The sequence below is a fragment of the Diabrotica undecimpunctata genome, chromosome 8, assembly GCF_040954645.1.
Source record: "Diabrotica undecimpunctata isolate CICGRU chromosome 8, icDiaUnde3, whole genome shotgun sequence".
Lineage (NCBI taxonomy): Eukaryota > Metazoa > Arthropoda > Insecta > Coleoptera > Chrysomelidae > Diabrotica > Diabrotica undecimpunctata.
In genome coordinates, this window is record NC_092810.1 from 39,452,323 (window position 1) to 39,472,611 (window position 20,289).

General features: G+C 37.3%; 1 protein-coding gene across 1 annotated transcript in view; it reads left to right on the plus strand.

Moving 5' to 3' along the window:
• Nucleotides 1-19,899, plus strand: part of LOC140447464 (myrosinase 1-like) — a 38,893-nt gene extending 18,994 nt beyond the window's left edge. Inside the window, exons 6-9 of the mRNA XM_072540125.1 lie at nt 9,346-9,648; nt 9,703-9,837; nt 11,494-11,600; nt 19,231-19,899. Of these exons, the coding sequence (XP_072396226.1) occupies nt 9,346-9,648; nt 9,703-9,837; nt 11,494-11,600; nt 19,231-19,342 (657 nt within the window). The 3' untranslated portion in view covers nt 19,343-19,899. The remainder of the gene's footprint in view (nt 1-9,345; nt 9,649-9,702; nt 9,838-11,493; nt 11,601-19,230) is intronic.
• The last annotated feature ends 390 nt before the right edge of the window (nt 19,900-20,289 follow it).

Genomic DNA, 20,289 nt, shown 5'->3' on the forward strand with positions numbered 1-20,289 from the left:
AGAAAGCTTACATTTAAGAATTAATACACAAACTTGCATAGTATACATTGATTCAATATTGATTATTCTTCTTAGACAGTACATATCTTCTGTTGGATGAGGATGTGGCAGTTGAAAAACTTATTTAATAGCACTGTTCTGTAGTACCGTAAGAGTATTGTTGTGCATTTATTAAAAGGTTCAATATTTATAACACTTACGGATTTAATTTATTTCTTTATTTTTATTAACTTATCTGACAATAATTTATATATATCCGTACGTAACAAATTCGCGAGCGCGTCTTGAGAATTAACTGCCCCTTCCAAATAAAATGTATTGTTATATATGCCATTGCCTTTACGCTAGAATCATCGAACAGCCTTCTCGATTAGCGGCGAAATTATAACGGTAAGGCAAACGGGTATTTTTACATCGGCTCGACCGTTTCTGGAAGGTCCCTTCAGGTAAATCTTACATCTTTCTGCCGGCTAATCGAATACTCTCGTAAAATCTAAAACAGAACAGCATTAGTCATAATATTTACGGTTATTTTAGGCCAGGATAATTATCGTAACATTGCCCCCCTCTTAAAAGATGGTTCCTCCTGGAACCTTGTCGGGACTGGAACCGGAACTGTATGCTGGTATCGGCAACTGGACCCTCTTTTACAACTTCCAGTTGTATAAAAATGACAAGGGATGGTTTTCTCTCCGCACCAGTAACTATGCGGATTGCAACAGACTAACACCTGGACTTCGGTGTCTTTAAAGATCTCCTCCACCATATTTCGGATAACCCTCCAATCTAATTGGCGGCACTCCAACTTTGGCATGGCTAACTTTTGCACGTCGGACTCTAGTACGTGCTCTCTCAATTGAAGTAAGGCTTCCCATACATCTCGGTAGGTAGGTTGGTCACGGGCAGTGTCTTTTGTTACCAGGTAGAAAAGGTAACGTGATGCATCTTGGAGTTTCAAGGTTTTACCGGGAGCTGGCACCTGGCATTGAAGTTCTGCAACTCGACCAAACTTCCTTCGAAAGACGGATGCCAACCCTGGTGCGTCTTTGATACTGGCCGGGATGGTAAGGGCCAGCGAGTAGTCATCGGGGAGCGCGAGTAGATCTTGCTTTTCTTCAGTGGTAACACCATGTCTTGCTTTACCGGTACCTCCATAGGCACCCATGAATTCCTCAAACGTGAGGTCAGACACATCTTGGACTTGGTTTACTTCCACTTCTTCATCTACGTCGTGGTCACCTTCGAAAGATGCCAACCGGTTATGGTGTACTATCATCGGCTTTCCCCTCGGAATCTTGCTTATTCGGTAGATGACATCGTTGATCTTCTCCATAATGAGGTATGGACCTTCCCAAAACTGCTGCAATTTGGGAGAACAACCTTTTCGCTTCTTGGGATTATACAGCCATACTTTGTCGTTCTTCTTAAAGCAACCCTTTTCGGCTTGTGTATCGTACCGTTTCTTCATTCTGTCGCTAGCGATCTGAAGGTGGGAACGGACCAACTCATGTACATCGTCCATTCTTCTTCGTAATTCGATCACATAATCTTCACCTGCTACATCTTCTCCAGGTTTACATCCAAACTCGAGATCACAAGGTAGTCGCATTTCGCGTCCGAATAGGACTTTGGCTGGTGTCTGGCCTGTTGATTCGTTAACAGCAGATCTGTAGGCCATTGTGAAGAACGGAAGGTATTGGTCCCAGTCTCGCTGATGATCGGACACCATCTTTGTCAAATACTTGCCAACTGTCCTATTCATTCGTTCTACCGATTGCGGGCATCCGATTGCGGATGATACGCGGTAGTTCTTGTTTTCTTCATGCCTAGTCTATCACATATTCCTTGGAATAGATCACTTTCAAAGTTCCTGCCTTGGTCACTATGGATCTCCAAAGGCACTCCAAATCGGCTGATATATTCTTGGATCAACTTATCTGCAACGGTGGCGGCCTTCTGGTCTGGAAGTGCGTAAATCTCGACCCACTTAGTGAAGTAATCCATTACTACCAACATGTACTTGCCCCCATTTTCACTTTCTGGAAATGGCCCTGCAATGTCCAAAGCTATTCTTTCAAACGGGCTTCCAACATTATATTGTCTCATAGGAGCTCTCCTTTTCCGGTGAGGCCCGTTACTCGTAGCACAAATAGTACATTTCTTACACCAGTCTTTTACGTCGTCGAAACTGTTCATCCAATAAAACCGTTCCCGAATTCGCTGAAGGGTTTTCCTTACACCAAAATGCCCTCCCGATGGACTGTCGTGTAACTGACGAAGTACTTCGGCTATTCTGCTCTTTGGGATCACCAACTGTCTTCTTTTCTCTGAACCGTCATCATTTTCCAGGACTCGTTTGAGCAAGCCATCTTCGATGATAAATGAGTCCCACTGGGCCCAATACGTCTTAACTACTGAGCATAGGTTTGATATTTCCTGCCAAGGTGGTCGACGGTTTTCCTCTTGCCATTTTCGGATTTTCTGTATAACTGGATCTCTCTCTTGTTCTTCCCTTATCTTAGTAGGCGTCCAGTCGTCGTTGACAATCGTCGTTCTTAGCACTGCTGCTTCCTTGGATTCCGTTTTGTTGCAGTGGGAACACTCTGCTGGGCATGGCCTTCTGGAAAGAGAATCAGCGTTTCTGTGGCTAACTCCGGCCCGGTGCTCAATCTTAAAATCGTATTCTTGGAGTCGTTCGATCCACCTGGCTATCTGACCCTCTGGATTCTTAAACTGCATCAACCACTTAAGGGCGGCATGGTCGGTTCGGATTAAAAACTTCCTTCCATAGAGGTATTGATAGAAGTGCTCTACTGATTTCACTACTGCCAGAAGTTCTCTTCTCGTGACGCAATAATTCCGCTCAGGTTTTGAAAGAACTTTACTAAAATATCCGAGGACTCGTTCCTGTCCTCCTTGAATCTGAGACAGCACTCCTCCAATTCCCACATTACTTGCATCTGTATCTAAGATGAACTCTCCTTCTGGCAGTGGATACCCTAAAATTGGTGCTGTTTAAATTAAATGCTTTTTCAAGGTCTCAAAGTCATTTTGGCAGTCTGTATCCCAGCGGTAATCTCTTGCTTCCTCCGTAAGTCGCGTTAATGGCTTAGCGATATCTGCAAACTTCTTAATAAACCTCCGGTAGTAAGTACATAGTCCAAGAAAACTTCTCACTTGATGTTTGTCAGTTGGTTTTGGCCATTCTTTAATGGAATCGATTTTCCCCTTATCCACGGCCACTCCTTCTTTACTGACTATATGACCCAGATAATTGACTTTACCTTGAAATAGCTGGCACTTCTTGGGGTTTAGCATCAATTGGGCAGCTTTAAGTCGATTAAAAACGTTTTCTAAATTCCTCAAATGATCTTCGAATGTCTCCCCCAAGACGATTATGTCATCTAAATAAACCAGGCATGTTTTCCAAGATAACCCTCTCAACACATTTTCCATAAGCCTCTCAAATGTCGCAGGAGCATTACAGAGTCCAAATGGCATAACGTTGAATTGCCACAATCCAGATCCTGTGGTGAAGGCTGTCTTTTCTTTATCTACTGGGTCCATTTCTACCTGCCAGTATCCAGACTTCAAATCCAAAGTAGAAAACAATTTACTTCCAGCCAATGTGTCCAATGTGTCATCGATCCGAGGCAGAGGATAACTATCTTTCTTGGTAACGTTGTTCAGCAAACGGTAATCCACACAGAACCTCGTCGTTCCGTCTTTCTTCTTAACCAGGACCACCGGAGAGACCCATGGGCTCGTAGAAGGTTCTATCAGCCAATCTTTCTTCATTTCCTGGACAATCGTTTCAGCTTCCTCTCTTTTCGCCTGTGGTAATCGTCGAGCTGTTTGACGAATTGGCTTAGCATTACCAGTATCAATTTTATGCTTAACAACCGTAGTTCTTCCCGTCTTTCCTCCTTTCGGTACGAAAATATCACGATACTGCCGAAGAAATTCCCTTAATTTCCTTTTCTCCATCTGATTTAGAGACTGTCCTGCAACTGCAACCATTTGGTCGAATTTGTCGTTGGAATTATCAGATGTTGTCGCCTGACGGATTATGGATGTCACAGGTACACAAGTTCCTACTTTTGTCTCTTTCTTTATGGTCACTGGGTAGTCGTTGACATTGATAAGTCTCACAGGAATTTCTTTAGCCGAAGTCACCAATTCCTTTCCAATTATGATTCCACGGCCAACCTCATCGTCGTGGTTCCAAGGCTCCATCATAACAGGTCTCCCTTCGTCCACAATTCCCGTAGCCGCGCTACTATGATCGTTTCGCTTCTCGCAGGCACGACTGTATCTTCTGTAATGGCTGCTTGCACAGTGTTGTCATTATGTGGATGGAGAAATACCTCCTCGTTGCCAACTTTGATTACCTTATTCTTAAAATCCAATTGGAATCCATGCATATTCATTACGTCCATTCCTAATATAACATCCTCTTCGATATCAGCAACTATAACAGTATGGACGAACTTTTCTGCTCCAATTCCCAATTGTACCTGGATTTCTCCATGAATGTTAGCATTTTCACCTGTAGCGGTCCGAAGTCGCAACCTCGTTGGTAACAGTTTCTTTCGGCTGTTTATAACTGTCGGGCGTATAATGGTTCTGGTCGCTCCGGTATCCACCAACAACGTATGCTTTTTACCATTTATGTCTCCATCTACATATACACTATCTTCACGACATTTCAAAGAAGCTATTAGTATAAGAGGGTCTTTGGAAAAGTTCCGGGTCGAAGCTGCTCCCCTAAAGCCGACTCGTTCTGGTTTTCCTGATGGTGAGTTTCTTGATTTTATGGTCTTCGTTTTCTTGCATGTAATAATTTTCATCATATTAACGAGCTGGTCAAGTTTATCTTCATCTCCTTCCTCTTTTACAGTCCTAACTTTACTGTACCCGCCAGAGGCCTGCGTAGCTGACTCGTATTCGAGGGCGGCGGATAGGACATCAACCAGCGTCCTGTGACGAGCTAATCGTAGTGTTCTCTTCATTTCATGATCACGAAGACCATCAATAAACGTTTGAACGGCCAATTTTTCCATCATGTCTTCGGGAGCTGTTGGATAAGCATATCGTACTAATCTGGCAATATCTACCTCATATTCTTGAAGAGCCTCATCTTTCTTCTGTCTACGATTTTTAAGCTGTGACTGATATACATGCTCCAAATGTTCGTGGCCATATCGCATATTTAACCTCTTCTTCAGTTGTTCGAAATCATCGGTCTCCTCTACGGCTATGGTCTGAAGCACATCTAAGGCATCTCCTCGAAGAGCGATAGTCAGGTTTACAGCCTTTTCTTTTTCAGACCATCCATTTGCTCTTGCGGCTGATTCGAACTGTTTCATGTAGTTGTTCCATGATGATTTTCCGTCGAAAGTTGGGACTTTCACATGGACAGAACCTCCACTTCCTTCAAATTTCGGTCGTGTTTCCAACTTACATTTCGTCTCGTCTTCTTTTGTCTCCACTGTAATTGGATTGTTTCCTCTCTCTGCTGTCCCGGTTTCCTCCATCTTCCTTTCTATCTCTTTAATCTTTTCTTCGAAGGCCGACATATCGGCAGCAACTTGGTTTTTTAGCGAAGACATTCTATCGTCGAGGGCAGACATCTCAGAAGTTACTTTAGAGATGTTAGCAGAAACTTTACTTTCCAGAGAAGAAATCTCGTTAGAAACTTTGTTTTCTAATGAGGCGATGTCGCCGGAAACTTTCGAAATATCGCCAGAAACTTTGTTCTCCAATGATGCGATGTCACCGGAAACTTTGTTCTCTAATGATGCGATGTCACCAGAAACTTTCGAAATCGAGGAGAGGACAGCATCTTCAAATATATAAGTCTCTGGATCTAGTCCTTCTTCTAGCAAAGCGTTCTTTAGTCGTTGGACTAACTCAGCCTTTTTTCCGGTAGAAGCTAATTCTCTGTCTTCGAGATGTCTTCTTAAATTAGTCACTGTCAGCTCATAAATCGTAGCCATTTTCACAATTTATTTTATATTCACTTGTATTATTATTATAAGTCTAATTTATGTTCGATCTCACTCTGACACCAATGTTGTGCATTTATTAAAAGGTTCAATATTTATAACACTTACGGATTTAATTTATTTCTTTATTTATATTAACTTATCTGACAATAATTTATATATATCCGTACGTAACAAATTCGCGAGCGCGTCTTGAGAATTAACTGCCCCTTCCAAATAAAATGTATTGTTATATATGCCATTGCCTTTACGCTAGAATCATCGAACAGCCTTCTCGATTAGTGGCGAAATTATAACGGTAAGGCAAACGGGTATTTTTACATCGGCTCGACCGTTTCTGGAAGGTCCCTTCAGGTAAATTTCTGCCGGCTAATCGAATACTCTCGTAAAATCTAAAACAGAACAGCATTAGTCATAATATTTACGGTTATTTTAGGCCAGGATAATTATCGTAACAGTATAAAGCTGTTTGTGATTGATATTACTCCATATGTTGGTTAAATAAGAAAGATGTAAGTTTATTAGAGAATAATATACCATTTTACGATAAGGCAGCCTTTTATAGATTTAGTAACTCTTCCTAGCATGTTCACTGCTGAAGCTATGTTATGATATATCTGTAAAATGTGTTGTTCCCAAGTAAGTCGTTTACCTATTTACAGTTTAAGATTCTTGATTATCTCCTTTTTATTAAATTTGAATTGTTCTAAGTTCAACTGCATCTCCCTATGTGTATCTACATTTGAAATTATCATATAACTGCACTTATTCATGTTAAGTGAGAGTAACTTAAGCCACTCATCTATTTCTATTAGTACTTTCTACATAAGGTTCTAATTTTCTGGGATATTTATTGGCATGCATAAGACTAATGTCGTCAGCATACAAACGCAACATGGACCGCAGCGGTAAGTTGGATATTGAATTCATATAAACCAGGAAAAGTGTTGGTCCCAATATAGACCCTTAAGGAACTCCACATGGAATATCTGCTGTTGTGCTTAGCACATTGTTACATAACACTTTTTTATTCTGCCACTTAAATAGTCCCTCAATCAGACTAAAGCCATTCCAGCTATCCCATATTATTCAAGCATTAAAATAAGTATGTCATGGTCAACTGTATCGAAAGCTTTTTGCAAATCCAATGATACAAATACACAACTTAACCTTTTGTCTAATTTGCTGTGTATGTCTGTAATTAATTCGGCAGCAGCTGAATCATGTCTAAAACCATATTGCTTATTAAACCATTAGCTCGATGAATCAAACAATTGTACAATTAGGTTATTTATACATCATATAAAGATCTTTGACATGGGTGTTAAAAGAAATATTGGCCGGTAACTTCCAGGCTACTTTGAGTCTTCTCTTTTATACACTGGTGCCACTATCGCCATTTTTATAGAGTTTGGGATTAATTCAGTGAGATGAGAGAGGTTAACCGAAGTTAAAATCGGTAGAAGCTTCTCTACAAACTGTCTAATAATATATACACTAAAGTTATCACAGCCTGGAGATTTTTTTATTTAGTTTTCTTATGATCTCTCTAATATGGTTTACTGAGACCTGCTGCCAATTAAATATTTATTTCCTGGTTGTATATTTACTGGAGGTTTTGATGAAGTTGGTATGTTATTTGCTAGAGATTTTTCTACATGTGCAAAATATTGATTTAATTGATTAGATATGTCCTCAGCCCTATCGAATGTAAAATTCCCCTAAAAAATGTTTTTACTTGCTTCCGTTTTCGCCGTTTAATTAATTTATGGGTTCAATTGAGCACGGTGTTTTTGCAAAATACGACTCGTATCACTTAACCTCACTTTTTGCATGTTGATCACATTTGACTGTATTTCTTTTTATTGCGCCGGATTTCCTAAAACAACTATCGTATCTCTATTGCATGAGAATTTCTCATGCAAATGCTACAAATCACTGCATCTACAACTTTTTTTTGCAATATAAACAACATTTTTCTGTAGAGCACATTTTTACCATTAACCATTTACCCTAGCAATAAATGCAAATAAAACAAAACTACTCATACAAACCAGATCAAATAGACCGGTGCAACAACACTTTATTGACGATATAGAACATGTGAATAGATTCACATACCTAGGAATGGATCTGGTCGCAAGCAATGAAGAAGAACCGGAAATAAATAGAAGGCTTATGCTGGCAAATAAAACCTATTTCACGATGGGCCACATATTCAAATCGCGAGACGTACACCGGAAAACAAAACTCCGGGTCTATAAAACAATAATCAGGCCCATAGTAAGTTATGGTTGTGAAACATGGGTGGTGACACAAAAATCTGCCAATGTATTAGATGTGTTTGAAAGAAAAATATTACGTAGGATACTGGGCCCAATAAGTGAAAACAACAACTGGCGAATTAGGTATAATAGAGAAATATACGAGCAATATAGCGAACCAACTCTAGCACAATACACTAAACTTCAGAGATTACGGTGGGCAGGGCACGTGGCCCGCATGCATGAGAATAGAATCCCCAGACAATTACTAAATGCAAGAATGCAGGGAAAAAGACCTGTTGGAAGACCTAAAAAGAGATGGGAAGACGAAGTCGATGAGGATGCCAGGAACTGCCTGGGAACGCGTTCATGGAAAAGAACAGCGGTAAATCGAGATGATTGGAGAAGCCTGTTGAAGGAGGCCAAGGCCTGATTTGGGCTGTAGTGCCATTGGATGGATGGACATTTTTACCATCTGTACTGTAACTTAATATCAATTCTTCTCTTTACGTACTGGTGAAGGTGATAATGCCTGGTCGTAGATCACAGTTGTTGTAAGCTGGCGGCACAGTTATGCTGGCGGAATCTCAGTGGGTAATCAGGGTAATCGGTTTGTTTCGCCGGACTCCAAGTACGTGCATTCAGTTGAGATAAACACGGGAAATGTTAGGGGAGGCTTGGGAATGTCGAATGCTACAGAATTTATTTCATTTAAATATTCAATATTTTACAATCTTGTAGAGGAAATTCACGTGTAGTTCTTCAAACATTTTTTTTTAAATGCTTCATCGATACACGACAATGTTCAGTCTCATAAAATCAATGAATTATATTTCTAATGAAATATTTTTCGTTGTCTTTCAGGTCTGCTACAGTTCTTTACTTTTACAAGCTTGTTTTTCTTTAAGTAAATTCACTGAAAGGATTCATTCATTTACTAAGGGTTAATTATATTCAGGAAACAGTAATTGCATAATGTTTAAACAATTGCTTTGGATTACAAAGTTACCTAATTTGATGTCCCTCTATTTGAATTAGACTAGTGAACCATACTTAAGTTCTTTCTCTTTCAGATCGGTATTTGGTTGCATCCTCTCCTCAGTCCAAAAGGAGACTTCCCTGAAATAGTTAAAGAAAGAGTCGCAGCCGTATCCTGCGCTGAAGGCTACCGGCAATCACGATTGCCAAAGTTTTCCGCAACAGATATAAATCTTCTGAAAGGTAGCACTGATTTTGTTGGTCTAAATCTGTACACGTCACATTTGGTAGAACATGTGGAAGATGATTATTTTAAGGACACGTCAACTATAAGAGATGAAGGGGCTAGATTATACCAAGATGCATCTTGGAAAGGTTCCAAGTCAACTTGGTTAAAGGTATCAATAACACATTCCAAAATATTATGTATATAATGTTTTGATCTGTTCTAGGTTCATCCAGAGGGAGCAAGAAAAATATTAAACTGGGTGAAAGAAAAGTACAATAACCCTGTAGTTTTTATAACGGAAAACGGATTTTCTGATGAGGGAGAGATAGAAGATAACGGTAGAATTGAATATTTGCAGGTATATTTTAATATAGTGTACTAATTTTAACATTTCAACACGGTAATTAACTGTTTTTTAAATCAATGCAGAGTCATAGTTTCGCTTCGTTTATAAATCACTTTTTAAGCCATTTTACGACAGTTTTTATATATCAACAATATGATAATAATATTGGGATAAGTTAGGATTTTAAAATTGATAAGGCTATATGCTTAATAGATCCAAGTAGATCCTTAACTGTATACACCTACTAAGCTTTCTAAAAGGGATATTATTGCTACTGATACGTTAGCATGTTTAAGTATTTGATTATCTCTCAGTTTTAATGTTAGGACAAAGTTTACTTTAGGTTTAAGAGCAGTGCACCTCCTTAATAAAAAATGAAGCAAATTCAAGAAAAAAGTACATTTTTTCGTATTAACAACTGCAATGAACCTATAGAAATAGAAAGGAAATAGAATATTGATAGCCCAAGATGAGGATAGTTTGCAAAGACTGGTCCACAGATTTAACATAAGAGAAAAGAATTTTATATGACAATCTCATCTCAGAAAACTAAAACAGTAGTAGTCAGCAAAGAACCAACCAGATGTAAAATAGAAAATGATGGCATCAGTATTGAACAAGTAATGGAAATAAAATACCTGGGAATTACAATGTCTAGCTATGGAGACCTGGATATAGAAATAGACTGTCAGAATGCCTTAATAACACTATATGGCAAAACAGACACATTAAGACTAAGATGAAGTCAAGAATTTATAAAGCCAGTTTAAGATCAATTATAACATATGCCTCAGAAACAAGACCCGACACAGTCACAACGCAAAGGCTACTGGAAACTGCAGAGATGAGAGTACTGAGAAGAATTTCAGGAAATACGCTGAGAGATCGAAAAAGAAGTAAAGACATTAGAAGAAAATGTAATGTACAGTGTATAAATAAATGGACACAAAATAGAAAAAAAAGAATAGAATAACCACATAAGGAGAATGGAGGAGACGTTCTTCTGTATATCAGCTAGCAGTTTATAGATTTATTAAACAACAATTTTTTGAATTATTGAATGATTAGTCCCCATGTTAATACTTAACATCTGAAGCAAAAACACCTTTAAAATTGGAACTCTTTTGCGAAATTGATGACAGATACAGATTAATGGTTAAAGAAATCAAAAGAGACTAGTAGATTGTAAAGGATTCAAACATCGGGAAATCTAACAAACAACTAGTGAAGGAAAAATACTTCTATGGAATTATAAATACGAATTTTAACACGCCAATATCGACTAAGAAAGCACCTGAAAAGATCGAATACAGTAGATGTTGAAGAATGCATATTCTGTGAAGTAAAATCGTATACTTCCTTAGGGCATACCAGTTCTAGAATATATGTATAGAAGTCTCAACTGCTGTGCCCTAAGAAACTCCTGAGCATATTATCTGGTAGCATATGAGATATACATTGTTTTTCTAGGTAAAATAGAACTGCCTGATCATTGAGAAACTATCAAAGAAGGCAAGCAAAGGGGACACACAAGGGTAGTAAAAGTACCAAGTCAATCATTATCTGTTATTCATTCAAGCTTTTTTTATATATAAAAAATTCAGTATAACAAATCTTTTCACTTCAGTTTCATGGTAGCATAATAAATACCAATAACTTTGTTTGTAGGGATATTTAACAAACATACTGCAGGCTATTCATGAAGATAAAGTTGACGTTAAAGGATATGCAGTCTGGAGTCTGTTAGATAATTTCGAATGGGCATCTGGATACAGGTAATTTTCTAAAGATTAATATTTTCTGAAAAATCTGATGTAGTCGTTTGACGAGGAGGAGATGACAAAAGGCGGAGGAGGATTTAAGAGCGGTGTAAGTCATTCAGTGCAGAGAATTGGCGAAGCATAGAAGACGGTTTCATTCGTTAAAATCTATTTCTAGTGCTTTTATAAATCTCCTCCAGTAATATGTATTTATTTTCTTAACTAGTTAATGAGTTTCAGTTATTTTTTATGTGTGGTGGTCCTACAGCTTCTGCCATATACCGCATTTTGATTACCACTTCGCTCAGTCCCTTTTATTAACGTTGCGTTGATGATAAGTCCCTAATTTTCTTTCTTAATTTGGTTTTCGAATCATATTATCCAAATCTTTCTCCTCATTTGCTACAATTACTTTATCGGCTGCGAAGAAAATATTTCTTAAGCACTGGTTCCTAATGAATATCCAGGATGCTGTATAAAAGACCAACTAAATTCAAGTAAAGAGATCAAATTCAGAATTAAATCAGCTCGCACGTTTCTAAAAATGAAATCATTCTTCTGTAACCACAGCTCAAACCTAAAATTACGTCAAAGAATTGCTATATGTGGTCAGTATTCTTACATGGCACAGAGACCTGGACTCTGAAGGCTAATACGATCAATCGCTTAGGGATGTTTATAAGATATTTATGGGATGTGGTTGCTTGAAAGAATGCTCCGAATATAATGCTCAAGAACATTTGGTGATTGGACATCAATATGCAGTGCAGAACATCTATTTCGATGAGCTAAAGACCGTAAACAACTCTTCAATGTAATTGCCAACGTTAGAGGGACCGAATATAGCACAGAAAGAAGCAGAAGGTTCACAATGTCTATTTTCATTCCCTCTCCTCCAATTTGCCAATTTGTTAGTACCTCCTGAATATATTTTTAAATAGTGTTGGAACTACTTTAACAGCACTTTTTGCTTACTGCTAGAGCGCTGATTTGATCATTCCTTCGTTAATATCTTAAAAAGATAATTTCAGGGTACAGTATCATAGACCTTCTCTAAATCTGAGAATACTAAATTAATGGGCAAATCTTTAGTTATTTGTTTTTCTGTAATTTATTTTACTACGGATATCTTATCAAAACAATATCTATCGGATCGGAATACACTATTTAATCTATTTTCTACTTCAATATACTGATCCTCGACTCTTTTTATTACCATCATCATCATCATCTGGTTCGATAATCCTCTGTGGATCCTGGCCTGCTCTAAGATTAGTCGCCATTCTCAAAGGAATTAATAAATTAATAAAGAAATTAAAATAAAATAATTATTTAAATATCAATTAATTAAGATGTGACGTTTATAACGTTACAATCTGAGACATAAATTTTAATATATCTTTTCTGTCCAGATACACTTTTCTCTATAGTTAAGTAGTACCGATACCATGAATAGGTGGTGATCTGATACTCATTCTACTCCTCGATACAGCCTAAGGACAACAAAAAAATAGTTTATAATATTGGCGCATTGTTACATAATAAATAATTGATCTGATTTGTCCTGATGGCTGCGTCCGTGTTGTTTCAGTTCTTACTCTCTTATAATATTGGTAAGATTTTGCTGTATTCGTGATTTACTATTAGTAAGCCATTTGACAAACAGGCGTTTAAAACCCAAGAGTTAAAATTAGGAAACACCAAAAATGGAATTTTATTCTTAAGCAATGGACTCAAAAAAATTTCTATTTAACTTTATTATTATAAATTATAGGAAATCCATTATCGGTTTTTAGGTACCGTAGATTGTAAAAGACATCTATCTCTCTCTCCAATGGCGCTACAGCCCAAATCGGGCCTTGGCCTCCTCCAAACTATGCCTCCAACCTTGTCGGTCCCGTGCCGATCTTCTCCAGGTTCTCACGTCTAGCAAATTTTGCGCGTCCGCTGCCACTTCATCCTCCCATCTTTTCCGTGGCCTTTCTTTTTTTCTTGCGCCCTGCATTTTACTATCTAGGGCTCTTTTCGGCAATCTTTCTGTCTCCATTTTTACTACATGACCAGCCCAGCGAAGTCTCTAAAGTTTAACGAATTCTGAGATAGGTGTCTCTTTGAACAGTTGGTAGAGTTCATGGTTATACCTGGATCTCCATATTCCGTTTTCGTTAATAGGCCCAAATATCTTTATTAGGACTTTTCTTTCGAAGACTTCCAGTTTTCTTCTTGTCTCTTCTGTCATCACCCATGTCTCGCGTGCATAACATACTATTGGTCTGATAATAGTTTTTTAGACCCTGATTTTCGATCTCCAGTGTGTGTTTTTGGAGCGAAACACATGATTGAGTGAAAAATAAGCTTTGTTTCCCTTTACTATTCTTCTTTGGATTTCTGGTTCTTCTGTTCCATCCGTGTTTAATGCAACTCCTAAATATGTGAAACTTTCTCTTGTTTCAATCTCTCTTCTACGGCACTACAGCCCAAAATGAGCCTTGGCCTCCTTTATTTTTTGCCTCCACCCTTGTCTGTCTGTGGCTGCTCTTCTCCATACACGGACTCCTAAAAGTGCTTGTGCGTCGCTGCTTACTGTGTCTTCCCAGCGCTTTCTTGGCTTTCCAACTGGTCTCTTTCCCTGCATTCTGGCGTTCAGTGCTCGTTTTGGTAGCCTATCCTCTCCCATTCGTATCACATGTCCGGCCCATTGCAATCTTTGTATTCTAATGAAGTCTGACAGGGGTGTTTCCTTATACAGTTGATAGAGCTCGTTGTTATATCGAATTCTGAAGATTCCGTTTTCCCTCACAGGTCCTAGTATTCTCCTCAGTACTTTTCTTTCGAATGTGTCGAGTTTGTTTTTGGATGTTTCTTTCAGGACCCATGCTTCGCTGCCATAACATGCTATTGGCCGAATTAAAGTTTTATAGATTCTCATCTTTGTATTTCGGTGGACACTTTTAGACCGAAATATATGGGAGAGGGCAAAATAAGCTTTGTTTGCCTGCGTTATCCTTTTTCGTATTTCTCCATCCTCTGCTCCATCGGCATATATTTCTACTCCCAGGTATGTAAACTTTCCAACCGTTTCAATGTCATCTTCATGCATAATGTTTTGTGGGTTTATATTTCTTCTCGTCTGTACCATTATTTTTGTTTTTTCTGTGTTAATTTCCAGACCTAGCCTTTTCGTTTGTGTTTTTAACTCTGCGTATGCTTCCTGTGCTCCTGTTGATGTTCTACTCATAATATTAATATCATCGGCGTAGGCAGCCAGTTGAACCGTTTTATTGGTCAGTAGGTTTTCTCGTCCAGTTTGCATTTGCCTAACCGCATACTCCAGTGCCAGGTTAAACAATGTTGGTGCCAGCCCATCTCCCTGCTTTAGTCCCTGCGAGATTTTGAAAAAGTCTGTCCGGTTGTTTTGTATTCGTACACATGCCTGAGTTTCATCCATTGTGGCTTTAATGAGTCTAATCAGCTTATGTGGTATTGCTAATTCTGCCAATATATAGTATAGTCTGTCCCTTTTGACTGAATCGTATGCCTGTTTGAAGTCTACAAACACGTTGTGAACATCAATGTCGTGTTCCCACGATTTGCTCAAGACCTGCTTGACTGTAAATATTTGATCCATTGTCGATCTTCCCCGTCTGAAGCCCGTCTGATATTCTCCAATAATATTTTCTGCTAGTGGTTGGAGTCGCTGGTTTATAATATACGTGAGGACTTTATACGCTGTACATAGTAGAGAAATTCCACGGTAGTTTTTGCACTGGAGTTTGTCTCCTTTTTTATAGATTGGGCATACTATACTTTTCTTCCATTCGTCGGGTATTTTCTCTTCTTGCCATATTTCTTTGATAAGCGCTTGGATATGACTTGATAGGTGGTTGCCACCTACCTTATACAGTTCTGCTGGAATCTCGTCAACTCCCGGGGCTTTATTGTTTTTCTGGGCCTTAATAGCTTCGAGAACTTCCTCTATGGTTGGAGCTTCTACTTCAACTTCGTTCTCTTCTACATGGTTCGTATCCATTTCATCTTCCATATCTACTTGTGTTCCAAGTAGGGTCTGAAAATAATGCTTCCAGGTTTCTGTGACTTTCTGTTGGTCACTGATTATTTGCCCACTTTCATCTTTGCATAGGCTTGTTTGAGGTTTATATCCACTTTTTATCTTTTTTAGGTATTCGTAAGCTCCTCTAGTTTCGTTTTTTTTTTGAAATTTTGTTCCATTTCTTCTATTTGTCCATTTTCATAAGCTCTCTCTTGTTTCAATATCTTCCTCTAATTCAACTGTGCGTCTGTTTCCCCTAGCTCTTGCCTTTGTTAACTTTTTTGTCTTTTGAATATTTATTTCTAGTCCGGTCTCTTTTGCTTTTGATTTTAATTTTGAATTGTAAAAGACATATTTATAGTAATATTTGTTATGAACTGTAATCAAAATATGTATTGTAGTATTGTAAGCCTACTCTGCTGTACATACATTATGATGCAAATCTATGGAATAAATTTTATTATCAGTAGTAATATCCCTAGGACATTGATAACAGACGAGATAATTTCATGACAATCGAAAGCTCGTTCCTTGGTAACATCACGAAGCCGAAGGCTGAGTGCTGTTACCAAGCAACGAGCTTGAGAAATTTGTCATCAAATTATGAGGCATTCATCAATGTCCGAGGGATATTCGGCGGATAATTTTTCGAAAAAAAAAATCATAACTCAACATAACGAAACATTTATTTATTAAAAGTACAGTTAGTGAAAGTACAATTATTAAAATTTAAGTTAACATTAGATTTGAAACATTAGATTAGAAACGTGACATTTTGAAATTTATTTGGATGAAGTTGTCAAATTCGATCGTGTTGTCATAGGAATTGAAAATTGCACTGAATGCAATTATCAGTCTAATGTTGACATGATTGGGTGAAATTGTTCCAAATGACACAAAATGACGAAATTTGAATGGTTGTTAGAACAGTCGAAAAATTATCTCAGAAACAGACAAGTTTTAAAAAATCTTAAAACACGCCAATTTGGCATAATAAGAGGTCTCCTAATTGCATTTGCAACGATGTATCATCCGAATATTTATTTCTAGAAAGTTAACCAAAATTATGTCCTTAGTTAAGTAAAATGTAATTTAATAACTGTTTACAATTCAATTATTACAATTCATTCACTGAACTAAATTACACTAAGGACTGCCACTGTGAATAAAATAAAGTTGTGTTTTTTGCTTGTTTCCTAAAAAAGAATTACATTGATTGATAACAATGCTACATTCTAGTCTGAAATTAATTATTGTAGTATCAGTCAAGTATTCAAAGTTATTTTCACAAAAATATTCAAATCAATATAACAGCATCAACAATAATGTAACTTACAGAAACAGACCGAATAAAGATTTTAATTATGATTGGTTATGGAGATAAAGTGATGACGTAATTTATTTAATTCTAAATACCCAAATCACCAACCAGTTTCTCACTATACCATTAGCAAAATTTAAAAAAAAAATCGAGAAACGGGTCAGGTTAAAGATCTTCCCAGAAGTGATATAAAATTAGTACGCGAAGCCAAGAAACTGGAGGTTATACTAGTGTTTCAAGAAAATCCCCATACCAGTTCTAGGCAGGTCTTACTATATAATAATGTGCACCAGTCAACTGCTGTTAAAGTCCTAAAAAAGGAGAAACGATTTCCGTACAAAGTACATCTGGCCCAGAAGTTATTAGAACGGCCCTCAACGGTCACATAAACCGCCAGACATATCGGTCCTGGGTAAGTGAAAACCCACATTGGATGGACCACTATATAGGACACAATATCCTGAGAAGGTGAATGTTTGGGCTGGCATTATAAACAATCATATTATAGGGCCATATTTTTTGAGGTAAACCTAGCTGCTCCTCATTATCTGGAATTTCTTTAGGAGTATCTTATGCCACAGCTAAATCAGCTATTTTTAAATAGAAAAGATTTGTGGTTCCAACAAGATGGGGCTCCATCATACTAGGAGGTACAAAATTACTTAAATAACTTTTTCCCAGGTAGGTGGATAGCTAGAAAGAGATCTATCGGATAGTCACCAAGGTGTCCAGATTTGACCCCGTTAGACTTTTTATGTGGGTATTTGAAAAGCAATGTATCAAAGTTGAGCGAATAATCTAGAAGAGTTATAGGAGCGCATCAGAACGGAAATTGCACAAATAACTTCTGAAGTCATTGAAATCGTTTAACGTCATCTTAGAAGAATTTACTGTCACTCTTCTTCATTGCATCATTGCTGAAGGTCGTCAATTTCAATATTTCTTATAATTTGATTGTATTCAACTAAACATTTATTATAAGTTAATTGTAGGAATGAACCAACAGTTTTGGTTAAACCTGTAGAAATAAATAAATATTCACATAATTGCATCGTTGCAAAAGAGATTAGGTCACCTACAACCACTTCAACTCCTCTTTTAGCTGATTTATGTTGCTCCGTCGACACTCTTGAACCTTATTTTTCATCATATTCCAGCCGTTCTCGATGGGATTAAGGTCGGGCGAGTTACCTGGCCATTGTGATCATTCAAGAACTTTGACACTGTTTTGGCTTTGTGAGTAGGGGGACTATCGTGTATAAAGAAGTCACATTCATGAATTTACCACAAGTTCAATAAATGTTGTTCTAGAACAGTCACATAGTTGCTTGTCCTCATTGTAACATTGTTTGGTAAGAAATACAACCCTGCCCTTTCTTTCTTACCACTAAGCGCAGCCCATTCCATTACACTTTCAGGATGTTTGACGGTTTTAACTGTGAACTTTGGATCGTACCTTAACGTGGTGTGTGGACGACGAACAAATTTGATGAACTTACTAACCTGAACGTACTTTCGTCATTGATCATGACTTTTTTCCATTGTTCAGGTGTCCAATGCTGATACCTTTTACAAAAATCCAATCTTTTTTCTTCATTGCTTCTGAAAGCAAGGGCTTCTTTGTAGCACGTCGACTTGGTAATGCTCGATCTTTCTGAAGCCGGTGACGAATCAGTCGTGTTTAAATGTTCTGAAGGAGATCAAGATGTTTATTTTTGAGTTCTGTGGCAGTTATAGAAGGGTTCAACATAACTTTACGCCTGATGATGGTGTCAGTTCTAGATGATGTTTTTTCCTCCAGAATCAGGTTTTCTTTCCAGAACAGTCCCTTAAGGCAACGACGCAGCCGACCGTTTCAGTTGATAAATTACTTCTCGTGAAACAGTAATATCACGTGCTACGGTAATTACAGAGTTCCCTTTCTCAAGTAACGTTAAAGCACGAACTTTCTCCTATTATGTCCTATTATGTGAGTTTCTTTCGACCCAAATTTTTCACTTCAATTTAGAATTTAACGATCCCAAACTTTACTGAGTAAATAAAAAGAAGTTTAACACTGACTACTCGCACAAAGCCAACTCTGTATATTACAAACACGCAGAATTAACTAAAGGATTAAAGGAGCTAAGGGATCAGTAGTAAACTACTATCTTACTTATGCCCTCTTCCCTCAAATGTTAAACAATCGCAGGCAAAATGCATGCAATTTTTCTTCGAATCTAGTGATTTATTTACTTTACTTGTATTTATGTTCTAATTCTGTACTATTTTAGTGAAAAATTTGGGTTATATCAAGTGGATTTCAATGATCCTGGAAGAAGTAGGTATCCTAAGAAGTCTGCGCGATGGTACAAAACAGTGATAAAAAACAAACAGTTACCATAGCCATAGTAATCATTTGTATTTGTGTTTTGTTTTTAAATAAAATAAATTCCTCTGTTACTAAAAATTACAGTCAACACATAATATTATATTTAAACATGAATAAAATCGATTAAAACATATTCGAGTGTTTAATGTCTCTCAAAACAGACACTTCTGCTGTACGTGATAGGCTCAGCATTTCTCTAACATATGGTAGTGATAGATTAAATCACCCAACAACAAAACAGGAATTCCACAGTAATTTTAAAGTTTCAAAATAGTTCCATGCTTAAAGTCTTAAAAATTGTTAAATTGCTAAAAGTTAAAAATTGCAATGTGGGCCAAAAAATTTAAAGATATCTATCCCCTCCTTTGTATGATCGTTGCCTCAATGACATTATTGATTAGCTTTTTTAGTCTCATTCCTTGGACTACTTAAGTCTGTCGTCACAATGGATGGGGTTTTTAAAAATCTTTCCAAACATTTCTAATTTGTGTGTATTTGTCGTAGAGGAAGTTGAAGAAGAAATATTGTTTTTTTTAATCGTTTGAAGAATAAATAAAGACTTCTGGTTATGAACATTCATTCTGTGCTATTGGTATCAGTTGTTGTTCGTGAATTTGCGAGGTAAGAATATCAAAGTATTAAGATATTTACTATGAATATTCATATTTTAAGGTTATGTTATTGTTTTATTAAAACTTTATTTACTGTATTTCAAGGTATTTGGTTGTTGTTTTTATCAAGGTTATTTTAAAATAAATCAATAAATAATTAGATTTGTTTACGAAGTTGAAAAATATTTAAATTATTGTTTTATTATTTTTCGTTACCAGTGATTTTATCCTGTAAAAGACTACAGATATTCGTTTTCTCGTAGTTGTTGTAATATAAAATTCTGTGAAAACCTTTCTATCAAATTGCCATAATGTGTGTTAAAAAATGTTTTTTAAATGTTCTGGGCATA